The 20,281-nt window shown below is 43.5% G+C and overlaps 1 protein-coding gene across 1 annotated transcript; it reads right to left on the bottom strand.

Annotated features, from left to right (window-relative positions):
• Window positions 1-4,283: 4,283 nt before the first annotated feature.
• Window positions 4,284-5,622, bottom strand: LOC125527030 (gamma-gliadin-like). Its single transcript, XM_048691609.1, has one exon. It carries the CDS (start codon window positions 5,560-5,562, stop codon window positions 4,444-4,446), a length of 1,119 nt encoding a protein of 372 aa, XP_048547566.1. The 5' UTR covers window positions 5,563-5,622; the 3' UTR covers window positions 4,284-4,443.
• Between the last annotated feature and the right edge of the window lie 14,659 nt (window positions 5,623-20,281).

Genomic DNA, 20,281 nt, shown 5'->3' with positions numbered 1-20,281 from the left:
CAATCCACGTCGCTCCTACTGGCTGCCACACGCCTGTCCTTATTGCTTCTAGCTTGAGCTGCTCTAATTGAGAGATAAATAGTACTACATCTGTAAACAAATGTAAAACGGTTTAGGTCCCCTGCTTACAAAAGAGTGAGTTGAATGAATCCAAACAATTTTCATCATCAAGGGGCCTTAATCTATCGTTCAACATTGTTCTAATGATGTATGATGTGCTCGGCATATCTAGCACCTAATGTCCTGCAATTACAAGCCATTTATATTGGTTGATAAGACAGTCTTATCTTAAATCTTCCACATAATTTAGAGATAACAATAAAAATATGTGTACAATGGATTATGTCTTAGCCGTATCTTCAATAACCAGCTATTATTCTAAAAACGAGGTGAGACATGTTGTGATAAGACATCATCTCTTAATTAAAAGAAGGCACATATATTTTCTTAGTCCTCCACCTCATCACTTACCCTACATGACACTCCTAAGATAGCACCATTCTACATGCCCTAATGTCCCTCAATTATTGTCCATAGTTATTATTCCCGTAATTATCTCATATAATCGCTCGCTTCTTCACTGCAAACAAAACATGCCTGCTTAGCGAACCGCTCCTAATCCTTGCAATCACCACGACTACCGACTAATGAATAGGCACAACCCAATGTCGCCTTTCCGTCGGTAGCCTCCCCAACCGTTTGCCTCCCTACGCACCGGTCACCCGCGGAGTCCACCTCTTGCCTTCTTGGCGATGTTCCCACATTGGCGATGTCACCTCTGATCCACACACCACCTTGGCTCCGCTCCTAGGCGAGGCCACCGTCCATGAGCCCCCATCCCACCTCGAATTGGATGTCGATGCCTTGCGTGTCCCAAAATGTTGACTCCCTCATGTCCCGATGCTGAACAAGACCTAGATCTGACCAGACACCAAGCACCAACCATTACGAGGCACTGCCCTCTACCCGGAGTCCTCCTCCTCCACCTCGGTGTCTTCGTCTACCCTGGCATCCCCTCGGTGGTCTTCTCCCCACCTCTTTTTTTATATGTATTCCGTATGTGTTTGTTATAAGAATGTTGCCAATTAATAACATTGTGTGAGAACATATGTCATACATTTGTTTAGTCCTCATATTTCTTTTTGTATGTTTTTCTTCAATTTATTTTCGTAGATGGTGTGTACAATCTGTGAACATTGCTGTTGGATTACCGATGTTATTGTTTGATGTATACCATTGTTAGATGGGGACACTTCATCAGTGGGTATATACAAGCCTGACAATTTTAGTTTATTTGATAATTACCATTTTTAATGGGGATACTTCATCAATTTTACCACTGTTTGATGTTTCCCCTTCCTTTTTTAAGCAACAAACATGCATAACAACAATAACATTTTACATCTACAGAGCATGTCAAAAAAGAAAGTAGTTGACAATAATAACTAAATCTAATGGAGTAGTGACGATGACTCTCTCCCCGCGCATTGCTGCGGTAACTTTGTTAAAAAATGTGTAAGTAGTTGACAATAATAACTAAAGCTAATGGAAAAGAAAGTATAAGCTTGAAAATTAATAAAAGAAAGTGTCTAAAAATATAGAATAAAAACTTTTGAAATACCGTTAAAATGTCATTTCAAACCAAAATGTGAAGGATGACTAACATGAATATATGATGTGGTAGTGTGACATGCATAGACTAATGCAAAAATAATTGTAATTGCATAACTCGCTTATGTGGCAGATTTTGCATGGCTTAGCGGGAGAGAACACTTCAATGCATTGCTTAGTGGGACGTTGAGGTGGACACTTTGCATGTTGAGAGAATTGGGACCAACTTCTTAAGAATGTAAGATATAGATTAATTAGAGAAAAAGTTGCTGGTGCAGTATTTTCTTAATACTGTCAACATTTACTAATGGCATGGTCGAAAAGTGTCATGTCAGTAGTATATTATTTACTAAACGCAAGTATGGTGGGCAACGCCACTAACTCGGAATGTATCTCTTGCATTTAGTTATCAATGACGTTTGGGCGTGATGCCACTAACGTTTTTCTACTAGTGGCATTGGCGGCCACCGCAACTGGTGACACCATACCAAAGGCGTCATACTAGCGGCGCCGGCCTGCAACGCCAATGACTGTGTTTTACAAACGTCGCTAGTAGGCATTTTCTGCACTATTGAAACAAAATCCTTAACTGGTATAAAACACGTATTTTGCTTCTCTATGCGATATATGGGTCATTTCAGCAACGCACGGGTCATGGCGCAATCAATGATTGTCTTATTAATTTCCTTATTCTTTCATTATTTTTATTTCTATATTCCTATTCTCTTTTACTCATCTTAACTTCTGTTTTTCACCCTTTATATATTTTGTTTAGTTTTCTTGTTATTATTTTCCTAGGTAAATAATGAGTATTAGAATGAGATACATGAGCAATTCTTTTTGAACACATGGCAAAGCATGACCATCTCTTTAAGATACACTATCAACATTTCCATCACATGTTAGAATCCTTCCGAAAATACTCTTATGGATGTACATGAGCATTTATTTTTACATACAAGTGCATTTATGAGAATACATGTCCAGTTTTTCATAAACACAAACATTTATTCTATTTTGATACATGTGAACATTTCGCGTCACACATGAACATTTCTTTTTTGTATACAGGGACATTTAAAAAACTGCTAGACATTTTAATAAGTAGATGAAATTTTGTTTCATGGACATGGACATATTTTAAAATGCCTTAAAATTTTACTCATTTACTGAAATGATTATATAAACATTATATATATTTTTCTTACTTTTAAATTTCTCTGTGTTTATCAAGAAAGAAAATGTGTAGATGGCCGAAAAATAGCGCTCGTCGGCCCGCAGCCATTCTGGGTGTGGAATGCCCACATCTTCCTCCGCTCCTCCGCTGGAAATTACAGAGACGAGTGAGGTCATACCATGACCACCTCGACACCGCTATGCCACACCCCCACTCCCCTCACATGGCACCAAGTGAGGAGATAGATGGGGGGGAAAGGTAAAAAGTTGAGCAGTGACGAGTGGGCTCCATATGTCATAATAAAATAGGGATGTAAAAGGTTGCTTTTGGAGTTGGAGGCTTTTTTGGGATGAAAAAGTAGGGGATAGAACCTAGCTGGCCTTGGGGGATTGTTTTAGGGGCTATTGCAGGGGATGCTCAAGATGGAATCAGATGCATTGACTTTGCTCTTTGCCACATGTGGACCCACAACTGAACAAACCACTCCTTCCCCCAAAGGGATTCAGTGATATGGTATTTTGGCTTGAAGACGTGAACTAAACAATTTTCAATGAGGGTGTGCAAAGTAGACTCAAGCAATAACACCGGAAATAGAGTTATCAAAGAATAAAACAATAGACCAACATATGTCATGTATGTTTTGCTATCTCTCCATCTTGCACATGAATGGGCTAGATTGGCTATATTTCCCCTCCTAATCTTTGGTTAGAGTTTGCTCCTGAGGACATTGTCCCAATGCTTGTAAACGGTGCGACCATTCTTATGAATTAATAAAGGAGGGTTGGAGTTTAAAAATTCTTGTCTCCAACACCCATAATATATGTAATGAGAGTGTGACTAGCACAACCTTTAATAAATGCTTCCGACCATTGGCCAGTTATACCAAACAGACCATCTTCGTCATGATCATATTTCTGCAGGTAACTTGTAATACTATAATCTTTAATCCCAAGTTACATGTGCAAGCGAACTAGAAAGAATAAATTCAATCATCCCTTCATCTTGTCTAGTTGCAAGAAATCAATATGGGGTAAGGTGCAAGTGAGTATTTTCTAATGTAAGCAACCATCCATTAAAGAGGCTATTTGAATAATTACAAAATGCAACACAAAGTCGTCATGATCTCCCTCCCTTCCATATAAAGCAGGTACTGAGAATAACACCCAGACCAAAGATCGGTCACCATATCTCCATATCTTTAACCATATGTCGCGTCATATGCACCTCGACTGTTGTAAAAATATTGTGTTTATGTACACTCTAGAATCATATCATACAAGAAGGTCACAAAATTCATATGGCTAGCTACCGAAGAGATAATTTACATTTACTCATTAGTTTGTATTACTTCAATTTAAACCAAGTTTCACATCCATTAGTTATGTTAGGTTCATATGACTTCACTTCATAAATAGGTAGATAATGCATAAGACTGAGATTGTAGTTAGGGATGAAAATTTAAATGTGGCATGAATGTAAAATTACTAGCAAAGTCTTTGTGACAAGAACTTTCTTTGTCTTTTATTCCCATGTTTGAACTAGTATAGGTCGGGGTTACACATGATGGTGCACATCACTTTATTTATCATCGTTACATTGAACGCTCATTGACTAAACAACGATGATCCATCCATCTTGCATTACAGGTCTTCATTTCATTGGCCACCAAAGCTTGTTACACTACTCCCAGATGGTTGTTGTTGTTGTAGATAAGGTTGTTGAGGTTGGTGTGGTTGCTGGGGGGATGGTTGTTGGGGTTGCTGGGAAATTATTTGTTCTGCTTGCTGGGGTAATGGTTGTTGGGGCTGGATAAATGATTGTTGTGGTTGTTGGGGTTGCTGGGGTAATGGTTGTTGCGGTTGCAAGATGGATGGTTGTTGGGATTGCCGGGGTTGGGGCTGGGGAAATGATTGTTGTGATTGTTGGGGTTGCTGGGGAAATGGTTGTAGGGGGAGTAGTTGTTGTGATTGTTGGGGGAATGGTTGTTCAGGCTGGGGAAATGGTTGTTGCGGTTGCTGCGGGAATGGTTGTTGCAGTTGTTGGGGGAATGGTTGTTGCAGTTGTAGAGGAAATACTTGTTGTGGTTGCTGGGGAATTGGTTGTTGGGGTTGGGGAAATGGTTGTTGTGGTTGCCAGGGGAACTGTTGGTGGGGCTGGGGAAAAGCTTGTTGTGGTTGTTGGGGGAATGGTTGTTGTGGTTGCAGGGGGGTTGGTTGTTGGGGCTGGGGAAATTGTTGTTGGGGTTGGTGAGGGAATGGTTGTTGGGGCTGGTGAAATGGTTGTTGCGGTTGCAGGGGGAATGGTTGTTGGGATTGCTGGGGAATTATTTGTTCTGGTTGTTGGGGGAATGGTAGTTGCGGCTGGGGAAATGGTTGTTGTGGTTGTAGAGGGAATGGTTGTTGTGGTTGCCAGGGAAATGGTTGTTGGGGCTGTGGAAAAGGTTGTTGTGGTTGTTGGGGTTGCTGGGGAAATGGTTGTTGTGGTTGTAGGGGGATCGGTTGTTGGGGCTGGGGAAATGGTTGTTGTGGTTGCTGAGAGAATTGTTGTTGGATTGTGGGAAATGGTTGTTGCGATGAATATGGTTGTTGTGGTGGATATGGTTGTTGTGGATATGGCTGCTGCGGATATGATTGTTGTGTTGGAAATGGTTGTTGTTGATGGAAAAATGATTGTTGGGGTGACTGTAACTCTTTGTTGCTAGGGTTTAGCTGCCTAGCGGCAGTGGCGATGTTCATCACCATGCCAAGGAGGACAAAGATGAGGAGGGTCTTCATGTTGGATTTCTATTTACTACTTCTTGCTTATCTTTGATGTTTGTGGTCTAGGTGCGTGAAGTTTGGATGATGGAAGGTGGCCTTGATGGTGTATGTGTATTTATAGTTGTCATGGCATGGTTTCTTTTCATCTTTGCATCCGCTTTTTGAAAAAGTGCACCAATGCTTATCCAACTAATCATTTGGTATGTTGTGTTTGGTGGCACTACTTATTAGCGAGATTTTGGATTTTCATGATAGTTGCTTTTTGTTGCACATATCATCTGGTTATAAAGAATGTTGGATAACGACCAATGACTCATCTTCTTCACTTTACACTGCAAACATTTATCTAAATTTTGTCCCTTTTTGAAATTTAGTTTGTGAAGCTCTACATGATGTTAGGCTTATCCATATGGACATAGCTTGAGTGGAATTAAGTTCATAAGCTTGCGTGCGTCATTATGATGGATTACACTATTATTGTGAAGATTGTTCTAGAAACTTTCTTTCCAAAAGTAACTTTATGTTTTTTGCCCAATATGATTCTAAGACAGATAACCAAACATGACTCATCAAATAACCAGATAAACCAAGTAGCAAGTTGAGGGTTATAAGTTATAACGTGGACTTTTTATCTAAGATACACCATCTTGTCTTGCATGCTTTGTGGACTTGAAAATCACCTAGCAATTTTGATGCAACTGAAACAAAAGTAGACCGGAAAGATAAGCAAAACGAACTGAGAATACTATAATGATAAATAGTAAGATACTGCATACATCTATATCTTTCAATCCTCACAGTCTTCCTCATCCCTATCATCTCTTTATTGGCTACTTTCATTGTAGTCATCTGTTAAATAAAAGGGTTTTCTATTTCTATGCCCTTGGTTGGTTCGTTTTGCTCAGTTTTTACCCTGGCAACTAACGTTGCTCACTTTTGCCCTCCCTACTCCACCAGGTGCTCACAAAAAGCCCCAGCGGAGCATTTCCATCCGGTCAAAGTCTTTGATCGTTACCTCCTAACTAGTGGGGTCGCTCTACTCTCTCTCTCTCACCATAGTGGGTGTCGCGGTAGGGGTCGAGGCAACTTATGACTAGTGGGGTCGCGTAATATCCTGACAGGTGGGGTCGCTCCACTCTCTCTCACCATAGTGGTGATGCGGTAGAATCCTGGCATGTGGGAGCGACGCAACTTATGACATGTGGGGCCGCTTGATACCCTGGCAGGTGGGGTAATGCCACTCTCTCCCCACAGTGCTGACGCGGTAAGATCCTGACTTGTGGGGCCGAGGCAACTTATGACAGGTGGGGTATATTCTCTTTATATTTTTTCAATGGCCGACCACGCACGGCCTCGAGCACCTTCCCCATGGAGCAGCCACAGTCATGGCTGCAGCTTGCTTGCATCGACGGATCTGATTCCTACACCTACCAGTGGCCAGCGGCGGTGCACATCCGCCATGGCACCGGCATTATTTCTCTGCCTACATTGTCCCTCAAGGCCAACATACCGCACGCAGAGCTGCCACCCCACCCCTCCCCACCATCTGGATTTGCTATGCCGTCGAAGACAACCACTGGCATTATTTCTTAGTTAGCTCTCGGATCCTGATCCCCCTTATTCAAGCGCTTCTGAACCCAGCTTGAGTCCAGCTCTTTCGGTTGTTTTTCTGAACCTTGATATATATTTCCTGATGATTGGTACAGCTGAAGTGTTCGATGGAGGACCTATCGGAGGCTCTGCTGACTGAGATTCTCAAGAGGATCACCAGGACAAGTGATCTCAATTCTCTTTCCCTTGTGTCAAAGTAGCTCTACAAGATAGAGGGGAATCAGAGGGATGCTATCCGTGTTGGTTCTGTTGGGAATATTAGCACTTTTCCGATTAGACTTATCCCCGAGTAAACAGTAAGCATGGCATAAAAGGTATGCATCTCATAGCGATACCTAAGCATACTAGCACGTACAGAACATAGAATCGAACCATCTATGAGCAGCACATATACGGCTAGCATAAGTACGAGTAAACGAGGGATGAACAGATCATACCCTCCGGTTGGCCAGGCCAACGCGGCGGCGGCAGCAGCAGCCTCGGTGTCGTCCGCGGCCTTCTTCTTGGAGGCGGCGTCGTTGGCCATGGTGACGATGCAGGGGAAGTAGTGGAAGCAGAGGCGGACGAAGTTGGGGACGGATCGGGAGCAGTCGCGTCGAGACGCTCCCCAAAAACCTTATTGCCGTTCTCCCGGGCAGGATCTCGAACGACAGGGTTTCGGAGGCACCTGCTCTCCCGACCAACCGTGCACGCGGTCGTCGGGATGGGATCGCCGGAAGCAGCACAGAGAGAGGAACAGTAGCTGACGGCTAGGGTTGTACGAGAGGGAGTGAGTGAACTGAGTTAGGGTTCACTCCACTGTCCAGTGCCTTCTAATATAGGCCGTCAGGTAGATGGGCCTGGGCCAGGCCCACGACCGAGTCCGCGAACAGCCCACGGTCCAACGTCTCGGACAGTGGCGCTTCCGTAAGCGACTCGTTAATTAATTAACAATTAATTAACCATTCCTGAGCGGCAAAAATAAGCTTCGGCTCGGCTCATTCCCGCAACACGCGGCGCAAGCACGCGCGCGTCGTGACAAGGCGAGGCGAGGCAGGCGGCGGAGGAGGAGGAGGAGTGCGCGTGTACAGCTCCTATTCCCAAGCTCCCAATAGCAAGTGGTAGAGCAGCCCTCATAAAGAGGTCTCACTCTTCTTACTATAGCAGTATGGGACTAAACTTCCCACACTTCCCACCACTTGACGTACATATGCATAGGCCTTAGAGATTAACCAGGGATTAGTGTCTTATATGGGCCTAAGCCCATCCATAATCCAACAATCCCCCACCAGATCTTGAGGCACATAAGTTTGTCAACTATTCCAAACAATGTTTGATATACCAGAATTTTTAGTGGAGACTGTTAAGTTGAACTTCCACCTAGAGCAACAGGATTAGACTTCTTCACAACTGAACAATGGACTATGCCTTGAATTGTCAGTTTGGCGTGCAGAAGTTTCGCCTATTGTCAGCTGATACATGGTTGCCAAAGGCTAAACCCCACGGGTGGAGCCTATTTGTCATACTCCGTACCTTCTCATGAGCTTACTAGAGATTACCCAATCTCATAGACTGTGACCAGCAGTCGGACTCACATAGGTGTGTTCCTCCAAAGAATGCTCTATAGGTTAGCATCTTGCTTACATAAGCTTTGAAACACATTAAGACAAAAGTCAGCCTGCCTTACACAATTGAGAGTATTACTTCATCTCCAACGGAGTGGATTTATTAAAGATACTCTCCTCAGTTGACCGCTGGATTGTTTTCCCAGGTCCTAATTCACGGGATCTCCGATCACATGGGTTGGGTTATCCCCATGGCAACTTACGTGGGTCTCATACCCATCTCCCTCGATGCATTTTCTATCACAATTCGTGATAGCCCTTTCGTAAAAGGGTCTGCCAAATTCTTAGCCGTCTGGATGTAATCCAACGCTATTACTCCGGAGTTTCTTGATTTTCTGACAGATTTCAATCTTCTTCTTATGTGATTTGTGGATTTCATGTTGTCCTTTGAACTCTTAGCCTTGGCAATCACTGTTTGATTGTCATAGTTCATAAGGACAGCCGGCACTGGTTTATCAACCACCGGCAAATCCATCAAAAGCTCTCGAAGCCATTCTGCTTCGACGCATGATGTGTCTAATGATGTGAGTTCTGCTTCCATAGTCGATCTGGTTAAGATCGTCTGCTTGCAAGACTTCCACGAAACAGCACCACCACCAAGTGTGAAGACATGTCCACTTGTGGCTTTCATCTCATCAGCATCAGATATCCAATTTGAATCACTATACCCCTCAAGTACCGTCGGGTACCTAGAATAGTGAATTCCATAGTTCGCAGTACCTTGCAAATAACACATCACTCTCTCAGCAGCATGCCAATGCACATCTCCTGGATTGGAAACAACCCGGCTCAGTTTGCACACAGCAAATGAGATGTCAGGACAAGTAGCAAATGCTAGGTACATCAGTGAACCAACCGGCTAAGACAATGATCAACTTGTGTGTCTATGGGGTGCCCCCTGGCCACGTATATAAAGGAGGGGAGGGAAGAAGTGGCCAGACCTAAGGAGGCGCGCCAGGTGTGGGGAATCCTACTAGGACTCCCTAGTCCAAGTAGGATTCCCCTCTTCTTTCCTATTCGGAGTAGGAGAGAAGGAAAGATACGGAGAGGGAGAAGGAAAGGGGGGCCGCGCCCCCACCCCTTGTCCAATTCGGTTTGGGCAGGGGGAGGCGCGCGCCACCTCTTGGCCCTTCTCCCCTCTCTCCACTAAAGCCCAATAAGGCCCATTGCTTCTCCCGCTGAATTCCCGTAACTCCCCGGTACTCCGAAAAAATACCCGAATCACTCGGAACCTTTCCGATGTCCGAATATAGCCTTCCAATATATTGATCTTTACGTCTTGACCATTTTGAGACTCCTCATCATGTCCGTGATCTCATCCGAGAATCCGAACAACCTTCGGTACATCAAATCACATAACTCATAATACCAATCGTCATGGAACGTTAAGCGTGAGGACCCTACGGGTTCGAGAACTATGTAGACATGACCGAGATACATCTCCTGTCAATAACCAATAGCGGAACCTGGATGCTCATATTGGCTCCTACATATTCTACGAAGATCTTTATCGGTCAAACAGCATAACAACATAGTAATTTCAAAAAAATTCCTACGCACACGCAAGATCATGGTGATGCATAGCAACGAGAAGGGAGAGTATCGTCTACGTACCCTCATAGACCATAAGTGGAAGCATTATGACAACGTGGTTGATGTAGTCGTACGTCTTCATGATCGATCGATCTAGTACCGAAGATATGGCACCTCCGCGATCTACACGCGTTCATCTTGGTGACGTCCCGCGAACTCACAATCCAGTAGAGCTTCGAGGGAGAGCTTTGTCAGCACGATGACGTGATGACGACGACGATGTTGCTACTGGAACAGGGCTTTGCCTAAGCACCGCTATGATATTCTTGTGGTGGATATATGGTGGCAGGGGGCACCGCACACGGCTAAGGAATAGATCACGTGGATCAACTTGTGTTGTTTCTGGGGTGCCTCTGCCTCAGTATATAAAGGAGCCAAGGGGGAGGGGGCGCCGGCCAGGAGGAGCGCGCAGGAGGAGTCCTACTCCTTCCGGGAGTAGGACTCCCCCCCAATCCTATTCCAACTAGGATTCCCAAGGGGGGAAAGAGGGAGAGGGGGGCCGGCCACCTTCTCCTAGTCCTAATAGGACTAGGGAAGGGGGGAGGTGCGCAGCCACCTTGGGCTGCCCCTATGAAGGCCCATATGGCTCCCGGGGGGTTCCGGTAACCTCCCGGTAACCCGGTAAAATCCCGATTTCACCCGGAACACTTCCGATATCCAAACATAGGCTTCCAATATATCAATATTTATGTCTCGACCATTTCGAGACTCCTCGTCATGTCCGTGATCACATCCGGGACTCCGAACAACCTTCGGTACATCAAAATGCATAAACTCATAATATAACTGTCATCGTAACCTTAAGCGTGCGGACCCTACGGGTTCGAGAACAATGTAGACATGACTGAGACACGTCTCCGGTCAATAACCAATAGCGGGACCTGGATGCCCATATTGGCTCCCACATATTCTACGAAGATCTTTATCGGTCAGACCGCATAACAACATACGTTGTTCCCTTTGTCATCGGTATGTTACTTGCCCGAGATTCGATCGTCGGTATCCAATACCTAGTTCAATCTCGTTACCGGAAAGTCTCTTTACTCGTTCCGTAATACATCATCTCACAACTAACATATTAGTTGTAATGCTTGCAAGGCTTATGTGATGTGTATTACCGAGAGGGCCCAGAGATACCTCTCTGACAATCGGAGTGACAAATCCTAATCTCGAAATACGCCAACCCAACATGTACCATTGGAAACACCTGTAGTACTCCTTTATAATCACCCAGTTACGTTGTGATGTTTGGTAGTACCCAAAGTGTTCCTCCGGTAAACGGGAGTTGCATAATCTCATAGTTATAGGAACATGTATAAGTCATGAAGAAAGCAATAGCAACATACTAAACGATCGGGTGCTAAGCTAATGGAATGAGTCATGTCAATCAGATCATTCAACTAATGATGTGACCTCGTTAATCAAATAACAACTCTTTGTTCATGGTTAGGAAGCTTAACCATCTTTGATTAACGAGCTAGTCAAGTAGAGGCATACTAGTGACACTTTGTTTGTCTATGTATTCACACATGTATTATGTTTCCGGTTAATACAATTCTAGCATGAATAATAAACATTTATCATGATTATAAGGAAATAAATAATAACTTTATTATTGCCTCTAGGGCATATTTCCTTCAGTCTCCCACTTGCACTAGAGTCAATAATCTAGATTACACTATAATGATTCTAACACCCATGGAGCCTTGGTGCTGATCATGTTTTGCTCGTGGAAGAGGCTTAGTCAACGGGTCTGCAACATTCAGATCCGTATGTATCTTGCAAATCTCTATGTCTCCCACCTGGACTAGATCCTGGATGGAGTTGAAGCGTCTCTTGATGTGCTTGGTCCTTTTGTGAAATCTGGATTCCTTTGCCAAGGCAATTGCACCAGTATTGTCACAAAAGATTTTCATTGGACCCGATGCACTAGGTATGACACATAGATCGGATATGAACTCCTTCATCCAGACTCCTTCGTTCGCTGCTTCCGAAGCAGCTATGTACTCCGCTTCACATGTAGATCCCGCCACAATGCTTTGTTTAGAACTGCACCAACTGACAGCTCCACCGTTTAATGTAAACACGTATCCGGTTTGCGATTTAGAATCGTCCGGATCAGTGTCAAAGCTTGCATCAACGTAACCTTTTACGGTGAGCTCTTTGTCACCTCCATATACGAGAAACATATCCTTAGTCCTTTTCAGGTATTTCAGGATGTTTTTGACCGCTGTCCAGTGATCCACTCCTGGATTACTTTGGTACCTCCCTGCTAAGCTTATAGCAAGGCACACATCAGGTCTGGTACACAGCATTGCATACATGATAGATCCTATGGCTGATGCATAGGGAACATCTTTCATTTTCTCTGTATCTTCTGCATTGGTCGGGCATTGAGTCTTACTCAACTTCACACCTTGTAACACAGGCAAGAATCCTTTCTTTGCTTGATCCATTTTGAACTTCTTCAAAACTTTGTCAAGGTATGTACTTTGTGAAAGTCCAATTAAGCGTCTTGATCTATCTCTATAGATCTTAATGCCTAATATGTAAGCAGCTTCACCGAGGTCTTTCATTGAAAAACTTTTATTCAAGTATCCCTTTATGCTATCCAGAAATTCTATATCATTTCCAATCAGCAATATGTCATCCACATATAATATTAGAAATGCTACAGAGCTCCCACTCACTTTCTTGTAAATACAGGCTTCTCCGAAAGTCTGTAAAAAACCAAATGCTTTGATCACACTATCAAAACGTTTATTCCAACTCCGAGAGGCTTGCACCAGTCCATAAATGGATCGCTGGAGCTTGCACACTTTGTTAGCTCCCTTTGGATCGACAAAACCTTCCGGTTGCATCATATACAACTCTTCTTCCAGAAATCCATTCAGGAATGCAGTTTTGACATCCATCTGCCAAATTTCATGATCATAAAATGCGGCAATCGCTAACATGATTCGGACGGACTTAAGCATCGCTACGGGTGAGAAGGTCTCATCGTAGTCAATCCCTTGAACTTGCCGAAAACCTTTTGCGACAAGTCGAGCTTTTGTAGACAGTAACATTACCATCAGCGTCAGTCTTCTTCTTAAAGATCCATTTATTCTCAATTGCTTGCCGATCATCGGGCAATTCAACCAAAGTCCATACTCTGTTCTCATACATGGATCCCATCTCAGATTTCATGGCCTCAAGCCACTTTGCGGAATCTAGGCTCACCATCGCTTCTTCATAGTTCGTAGGTTCATCATGATCTAGTACCATGACTTCTAGAACAGGATTACCGTACCACTCTGGTGCGGATCTTACTCTGGTTGATCTACGAGGTTCAGCAGTATCTTGATCTGAAGTTTCATGATCTTTATCATTAGCTTCCTCACTAACTGGTGTAGGTGTCACTGAAATAGTTTTCTGTGATGTACTACTTTCCAGTAAGGGAGCAGGTACAGTTACCTCGTCAAGTTCTACTTTTCTCCCACTCACTTCTTTCGAGAGAAACTCCTTCTCTAGAAAGGATCCATTCTTAGCAACGAATGTCTTGCCTTCGGATCTGTGATAGAAGGTGTACCCAACAGTTTCCTTTGGGTATCCTATGAAGACACATTTTTCTGATTTGGGTTCGAGCTTATCGGGTTGAAGCTTTTTCACATAAGCATCGCAGCCCCAAACTTTAAGAAACGACAACTTTGGTTTCTTGCCAAACCACAGTTCATAAGGTGTCGTCTCAACGGATTTTGATGGTGCCCTATTTAACGTGAATGCAGCCGTCTCTAGAGCATAACCCCAAAACGATAGCGGTAAATCAGTAAGAGACATCATAGATCGCACCATATCTAGTAAAGTACGATTACGACGTTCGGACACACCATTACGCTGTGGTGTTCCGGGTGGCGTGAGTTGCGAAACTATTCCACAGTTTTTCAAATGTACACCAAACTCGTAACTCAAATATTCTCCTCCACGATCAGATCGTAGAAACTTTATTTTCTTGTTACGATGATTTTCAACTTCACTCTGAAATTCTTTGAACTTTTCAAATGTTTCAGACTTACGTTTCATTAAGTAGATATATCCATATCTGCTTAAATCATCTGTGAAGGTGAGAAAATAACGATATCCGCCACGAGCCTCAATATTCATCGGACCACATACATCGGTATGTATGATTTCCAACAAATCTGTTGCTCTCTCCATAGTACCGGAGAACGGTGTTTTAGTCATCTTGCCCATGAGGCACGGTTCGCAAGTACCAAGTGATTCATAATCAAGTGGTTCCAAAAGTCCATCAGTATGGAGTTTCTTCATGCGCTTTACACCGATATGACCTAAACGACAGTGCCACAAATAAGTTGCACTTTCATTATCAACTCTGCATCTTTTGGCTTCAACATTATGAATATGTGTATTACTACTATCGAGATTCAATAAAAATAGACCACTCTTTAAGGGTGCATGACCATAAAAGATATTACTCATATAAATAGAACAACCATTATTCTCTGATTTAAATGAATAACCGTCTCGCATTAAACAAGATCCAGATATAATGTTCATGCTCAACGCTGGCACCAAATAACAATTATTTAGGTCTAATATTAATCCCGAATGTAGATGTAGAGGTAGCGTGCCGACCGCGATCACATCGACTTTGGAACCGTTTCCCACGCGCATCGTCACCTCGTCCTTTACTAGTGCCCGCTTATTCCGTAGTCCCTGTTTCGAGTTGCAAATATTAGCAACAGAACCAGTATGAAATACCCAGGTGCTACTGCGATCTCTAGTAAGGTACACATCAATAACATGTATATCACATATACCTTTGTTCACCTTGCCATCCTTCTTATCCACCAAATACTTGGGGCAGTTCCGCTTCCAGTGACCAGTCTGCTTGCAGTAGAAGCACTCAGTTTCAGGCTTAGGTCCAGACTTGGGTTTCTTCTCCTGAGCAGCAACTTGCTTGCCGTTCTTCTTGAAGTTCCCCTTCTTCTTCCCTTTGCCCTTTTTCTTGAAACTAGTGGTCTTGTTAACCATCAACACTTGATGCTCCTTCTTGATTTCTACCTCCGCAGCTTTCAGCATTGTGAAGAGCTCGGGAATAGTCTTGTTCATCCCTTGCATATTATAGTTCATCACGAAGCTCTTGTAGCTTGGTGGCAGTGATTGGAGAATTCTGTCAATGAAGCAATCATCCGGAAGATTAACTCCCAATTGAATCAAGTGATTATTATACCCAGACATTTTGAGTATATGCTCACTGACAGAACTGTTCTCCTCCATCTTGCAGCTAAAGAACTTATTGGAGACTTCATATCTCTCAATTCGGGCATTTGCTTGAAATATTAACTTCAACTCCTGGAACATCTCATATGCTCCATGATGTTCAAAACGTCGTTGAAGTCCCGATTCTAAGCCGTAAAGCATGGCACACTGAACTATCGAGTAGTCATCAGCTTTGCTTTGCCAGACGTTCATAACATCTGGTGTTGCTCCAGCAGCAGGCCTGGCACCCAGCGGTGCTTCCAGGACGTAATTCTTCTGAGCAGCAATGAGGATAATCCTCAAGTTACGGACCCAGTCCGTGTAATTGCTACCATCATCTTTCAACTTTGCTTTCTCAAGGAACGCATTAAAATTCAACGGAACAACAACACGAGCCATCTATCTACAATCAACATAAGCAAGCAAGATACTATCAGGGACTAAGTTCATGATAAATTTAAGTTCAATTAATCAAATTACTTAAGAACTCCCACTTAGATAGACATCCCTCTAATCTTCTAAGTGATTACGTGATCCAAATCAACTAAACCATAACCGATCATCACGTGAGATGGAGTAGTTTTCAATGGTGAACATCGTTTATGTTGATCATATCTACTATATGATTCACGCTCGACCTTTCGGTCTCTGTGTTCCGAGGCCATATCTGCATATGCTAGGCTCGTCAAGTTTAACCTGAGTATTTTGCGTGTGCAAAACTGGCTTGCACCCGTTGTAGATGGACGTAGAGCTTATCACACCCGATCATCACGTGGTGTCTGGGCACGACGAACTTTGGCAACGGTGCATACTCAGGGAGAACACTTCTTGATAATTTAGTGAGAGATCATCTTATAATGCTACCTCAATCAAAGCAAGATAAGATGGATAAAAAGATAAACATCACATGCAATCAATTTAAGTGATATGATATGGCCATCATCATCTTGTGCTTGTGATCTCCATCTCCGAAGCACCGTCATGATCACCATCGTCACCGGCGCGACACCTTGATCTCCATCGTAGCATCGTTGCCGTCTCGCCAATCTTATGCTTCCACGACTATCACTACCGTTTAGTAATAAAGTAAAGCATTACATCGCGATTGCATTGCATACAATAAAGCGACAACCATATGGCTCCTGCCAGTTGCCGATAACTCGGTTACAAAACATGATCATCTCATACAATAAAATTCAGCATCATGCCTTGACCATATCACATCACAACATGCCCTGCAAAAACAAGTTAGACGTCCTCTACTTTGTTGTTGCAAGTTTTAGGTGGCTGCTACGGGCTTAAGTAAGAACCAATCTCACCTACGCATCAAAACCACAACGATAGTTTGTCAAATAGACTCCATTTTAACCTTCGCAAGGACCGGGCGTAGCCACACTCGGTTCAACTGAAGTTGGAGAGACAGTCGCCCGCAAGCCATCTATGTGCAAAGAACGTCGAGGGAACCGGTCTCGCGTAAGCGTACGCGTAAGGTTGGTCCGGGTCGTCTCGTCCAACAATACCGCCGAACCAAAGTATGACATGCTGGTAGGCAGTATGACTTGTATCGTCCACAACTCACTTGTGGTCTACTCGTGCATATAACATCAACATAAATAACCTAGGCTCTGATACCACTGTTGTTTTCGTAGTAATTTCCAAAAATTTCCTACGCACACGCAAGATCATGTGATGCATAGCAACGAGAGGGGAGAGTGTTGTCTACGTACCCAACGCAGACCGACTGCGGAAGCACTGACATGACGTAGAGGAAGTAGTCGTACGTCTTCACGATCCAACCGATCAAGCACCGAAACTACGGTACCTCCGAATTCTAGCACACGTTCAGCTCGATGATGATCCCCGGACTCCGATCCAGCAAAGTGTCGAGGAAGAGTTCCGTCAGCACGACGGCGTGGTGACGATCTTGATGAACTACAGCAGCAGGGCTTCGCCTAAACTCCGCTACAGTATTATTGAGGAATATGGTGGCAGGGGGCACCGCACACGGCTAAGGAATAGATCACGTGGATCAACTTGTGTTGTTTCTGGGGTGCCTCTGCCTCAGTATATAAAGGAGCCAAGGGGGAGGGGGGCGCCGGCCAGGAGGAGGGCGCAGGAGGAGTCCTACTCCTTCCGGGAGTAGGACTCCCCCCCCCCCAATCCTATTCCAACTAGGATTCCCAAGGGGGGAAACAGGGAGAGGGGGGCCGGCCACCTTCTCCTAGTCCTAATAGGACTAGGGAAGGGGGGAGGTGTGCAGCCACCTTGGGCTGCCCCTTTCTCCTTTCCACTAAGGCCCTATGAAGGCCCATATGGCTCTCGGGGGGTTCCGGTAACCTCCCGGTAACCCGGTAAAATCCCGATTTCACCCGGAACACTTCCGATATCCAAACATAGGCTTCCAATATATCAATCTTTACGTCTCGACCATTTTGAGACTCCTCGTCATGTCCGTGATCACATCCGGGACTCCGAACAACCTTCGGTACATCAAAATGCATAAACTCATAATATAACTGTCATCGTAACCTTAAGCGTGCGGACCCTACGGGTTCGAGAACAATGTAGACATGACTAAGACACGTCTCCGGTCAATAACCAATAGCGGGACCTGGATGCCCATATTGGCTCCTACATATTCTACGAAGATCTTTATCGGTCAGACCGCATAACAACATACGTTGTTCCCTTTGTCATCGGTATGTTACTTGCCCGAGATTCGATCGTCGGTATCCAATACCTAGTTCAATCTCGTTACCGGCAAGTCTCTTTACTCGTTCCGTAATACATCATCTCACAACTAACATATTAGTTGTAATGCTTGCAAGGCTTATGTGATGTGTATTACCGAGAGGGCCCAGAGATACCTCTCCGACAATCGGAGTGACAAATCCTAATCTCGAAATACGCCAACCCAACATGTACCATTGGAGACACCTGTAGTACTCCTTTATAATCACCCAGTTACGTTGTGACGTTTGGTAGTACCCAAAGTGTTCCTCCGGTAAACGGGAGTTGCATAATCTCATAGTTATAGGAACATGTATAAGTCATGAAGAAAGCAATAGCAACATACTAAACGATCGGGTGCTAAGCTAATGGAATGGGTCATGTCAATCAGATCATTCAACTAATGATGTGACCTCGTTAATCAAATAACAACTCTTTGTTCATGGTTAGGAAGCTTAACCATCTTTGATTAACGAGCTAGTCAAGTAGAGGCATACTAGTGACACTTTGTTTGTCTATGTATTCACACATTTATTATGTTTCCGGTTAATACAATTCTAGCATGAATAATAAACATTTATCATGATTATAAGGAAATAAATAATAACTTTATTATTGCCTCTAGGGCATATTTCCTTCAGTGATGCCACTAACGTTTTTCTACTAGCAGCGTTGGCGGCCAGCGCAACTGGTGACACCATACCAAAGGCGTCATACTAGCGGCGCCGGCCTGCAACACCAATGACTGTGTTTTACGAACATCGCTAGTAGGCATTTTCTGCACTATTGAAACAAAATCCTTAACTGGTTTAAAACACGTATTTTGCTTCTCTATGCGATATATGGGTCATTTCAGCAACGCACGGGTCATGGCACAATCAATGATTGTCTTATTAATTTCCTTATTCTTTCATTATTTTTATTTCTATATTCCTATTCTCTTTTACTCATCTTAACTTCTGTTTTTCACCCTTTATATATTTTGTTTAGTTTTCTTGTTATTATTTTCCTAGGTAAATAATGAGTATTAGAATGAGATACATGAGCACTTCTTTTTGAACACGTGGCAAAGCATGACCATCTCTTTAAGATACACTATCAACATTTCCATCACATGTTAGAATCCTTCCGAAAATACTTTTATGTATGTACATGAGCATTTATTTTTACATACAAGTGCATTTATGAGAATACATGTCCAGTTTTTCATAAACACAAACATTTATTTTATTTTGATACATGTGAACATTTCACGTCACACATGAACATTTCTTTTTTGTACACAGGGACATTTAAAAAAAAATTGCTAGACATTTTAATAAGTAGATGAAATTTTGTTTCATGGACATGGACATATTTTAAAATGCCTTAAAATTTTACTCATTTACTGAAATGATTATATAAACATTATATATATTTTTCTTACTTTTAAATTTCTCTGTGTTTATCAAGAAAGAAAATGTGTAGAAGGCCGAAAAATAGCGCTCGACGGCCCGCAGCCATTCCGGGTGTGGAATGCCCACATCTTCCTCCGCTCCTCCGCTGGAAATTACAGAGACGAGTGAGGTCATACCATGACCACCTCGACACCGCTATGCCACACCCCCCTCCCCTCACATGGCACCAAGTGAGGAGATAGATGGGGGGAAAGGTAAAAAGTTGAGCAGTGACGAGTGGGCTCCATATGTCATAATAAAATAGGGATGTAAAAGGTTGCTTCTGGAGTTGGAGGCTTTTTTGGGATGAAAAAGTAGGGGATAGAACCTAGCTGGCCTTGGGGGATTGTTTTAGGGGCTATTGCAGGGGATGCTCAAGACGGAATCAGATGCATTGACTTTGCTCTTTGCCACATGTGGACCCACAACTGAACAAACCACTCCTTCCCCCAAAGGGGTTCAGTGATATGGTATTTTGGCTTGAAGACGTGAACTAAA

The sequence above is a fragment of the Triticum urartu genome, unplaced genomic scaffold (assembly GCF_003073215.2).
Source record: "Triticum urartu cultivar G1812 unplaced genomic scaffold, Tu2.1 TuUngrouped_contig_264, whole genome shotgun sequence".
Taxonomy (NCBI): Eukaryota; Viridiplantae; Streptophyta; class Magnoliopsida; order Poales; family Poaceae; genus Triticum; species Triticum urartu.
This window is presented reverse-complemented; position numbering and strand designations above follow the sequence as displayed.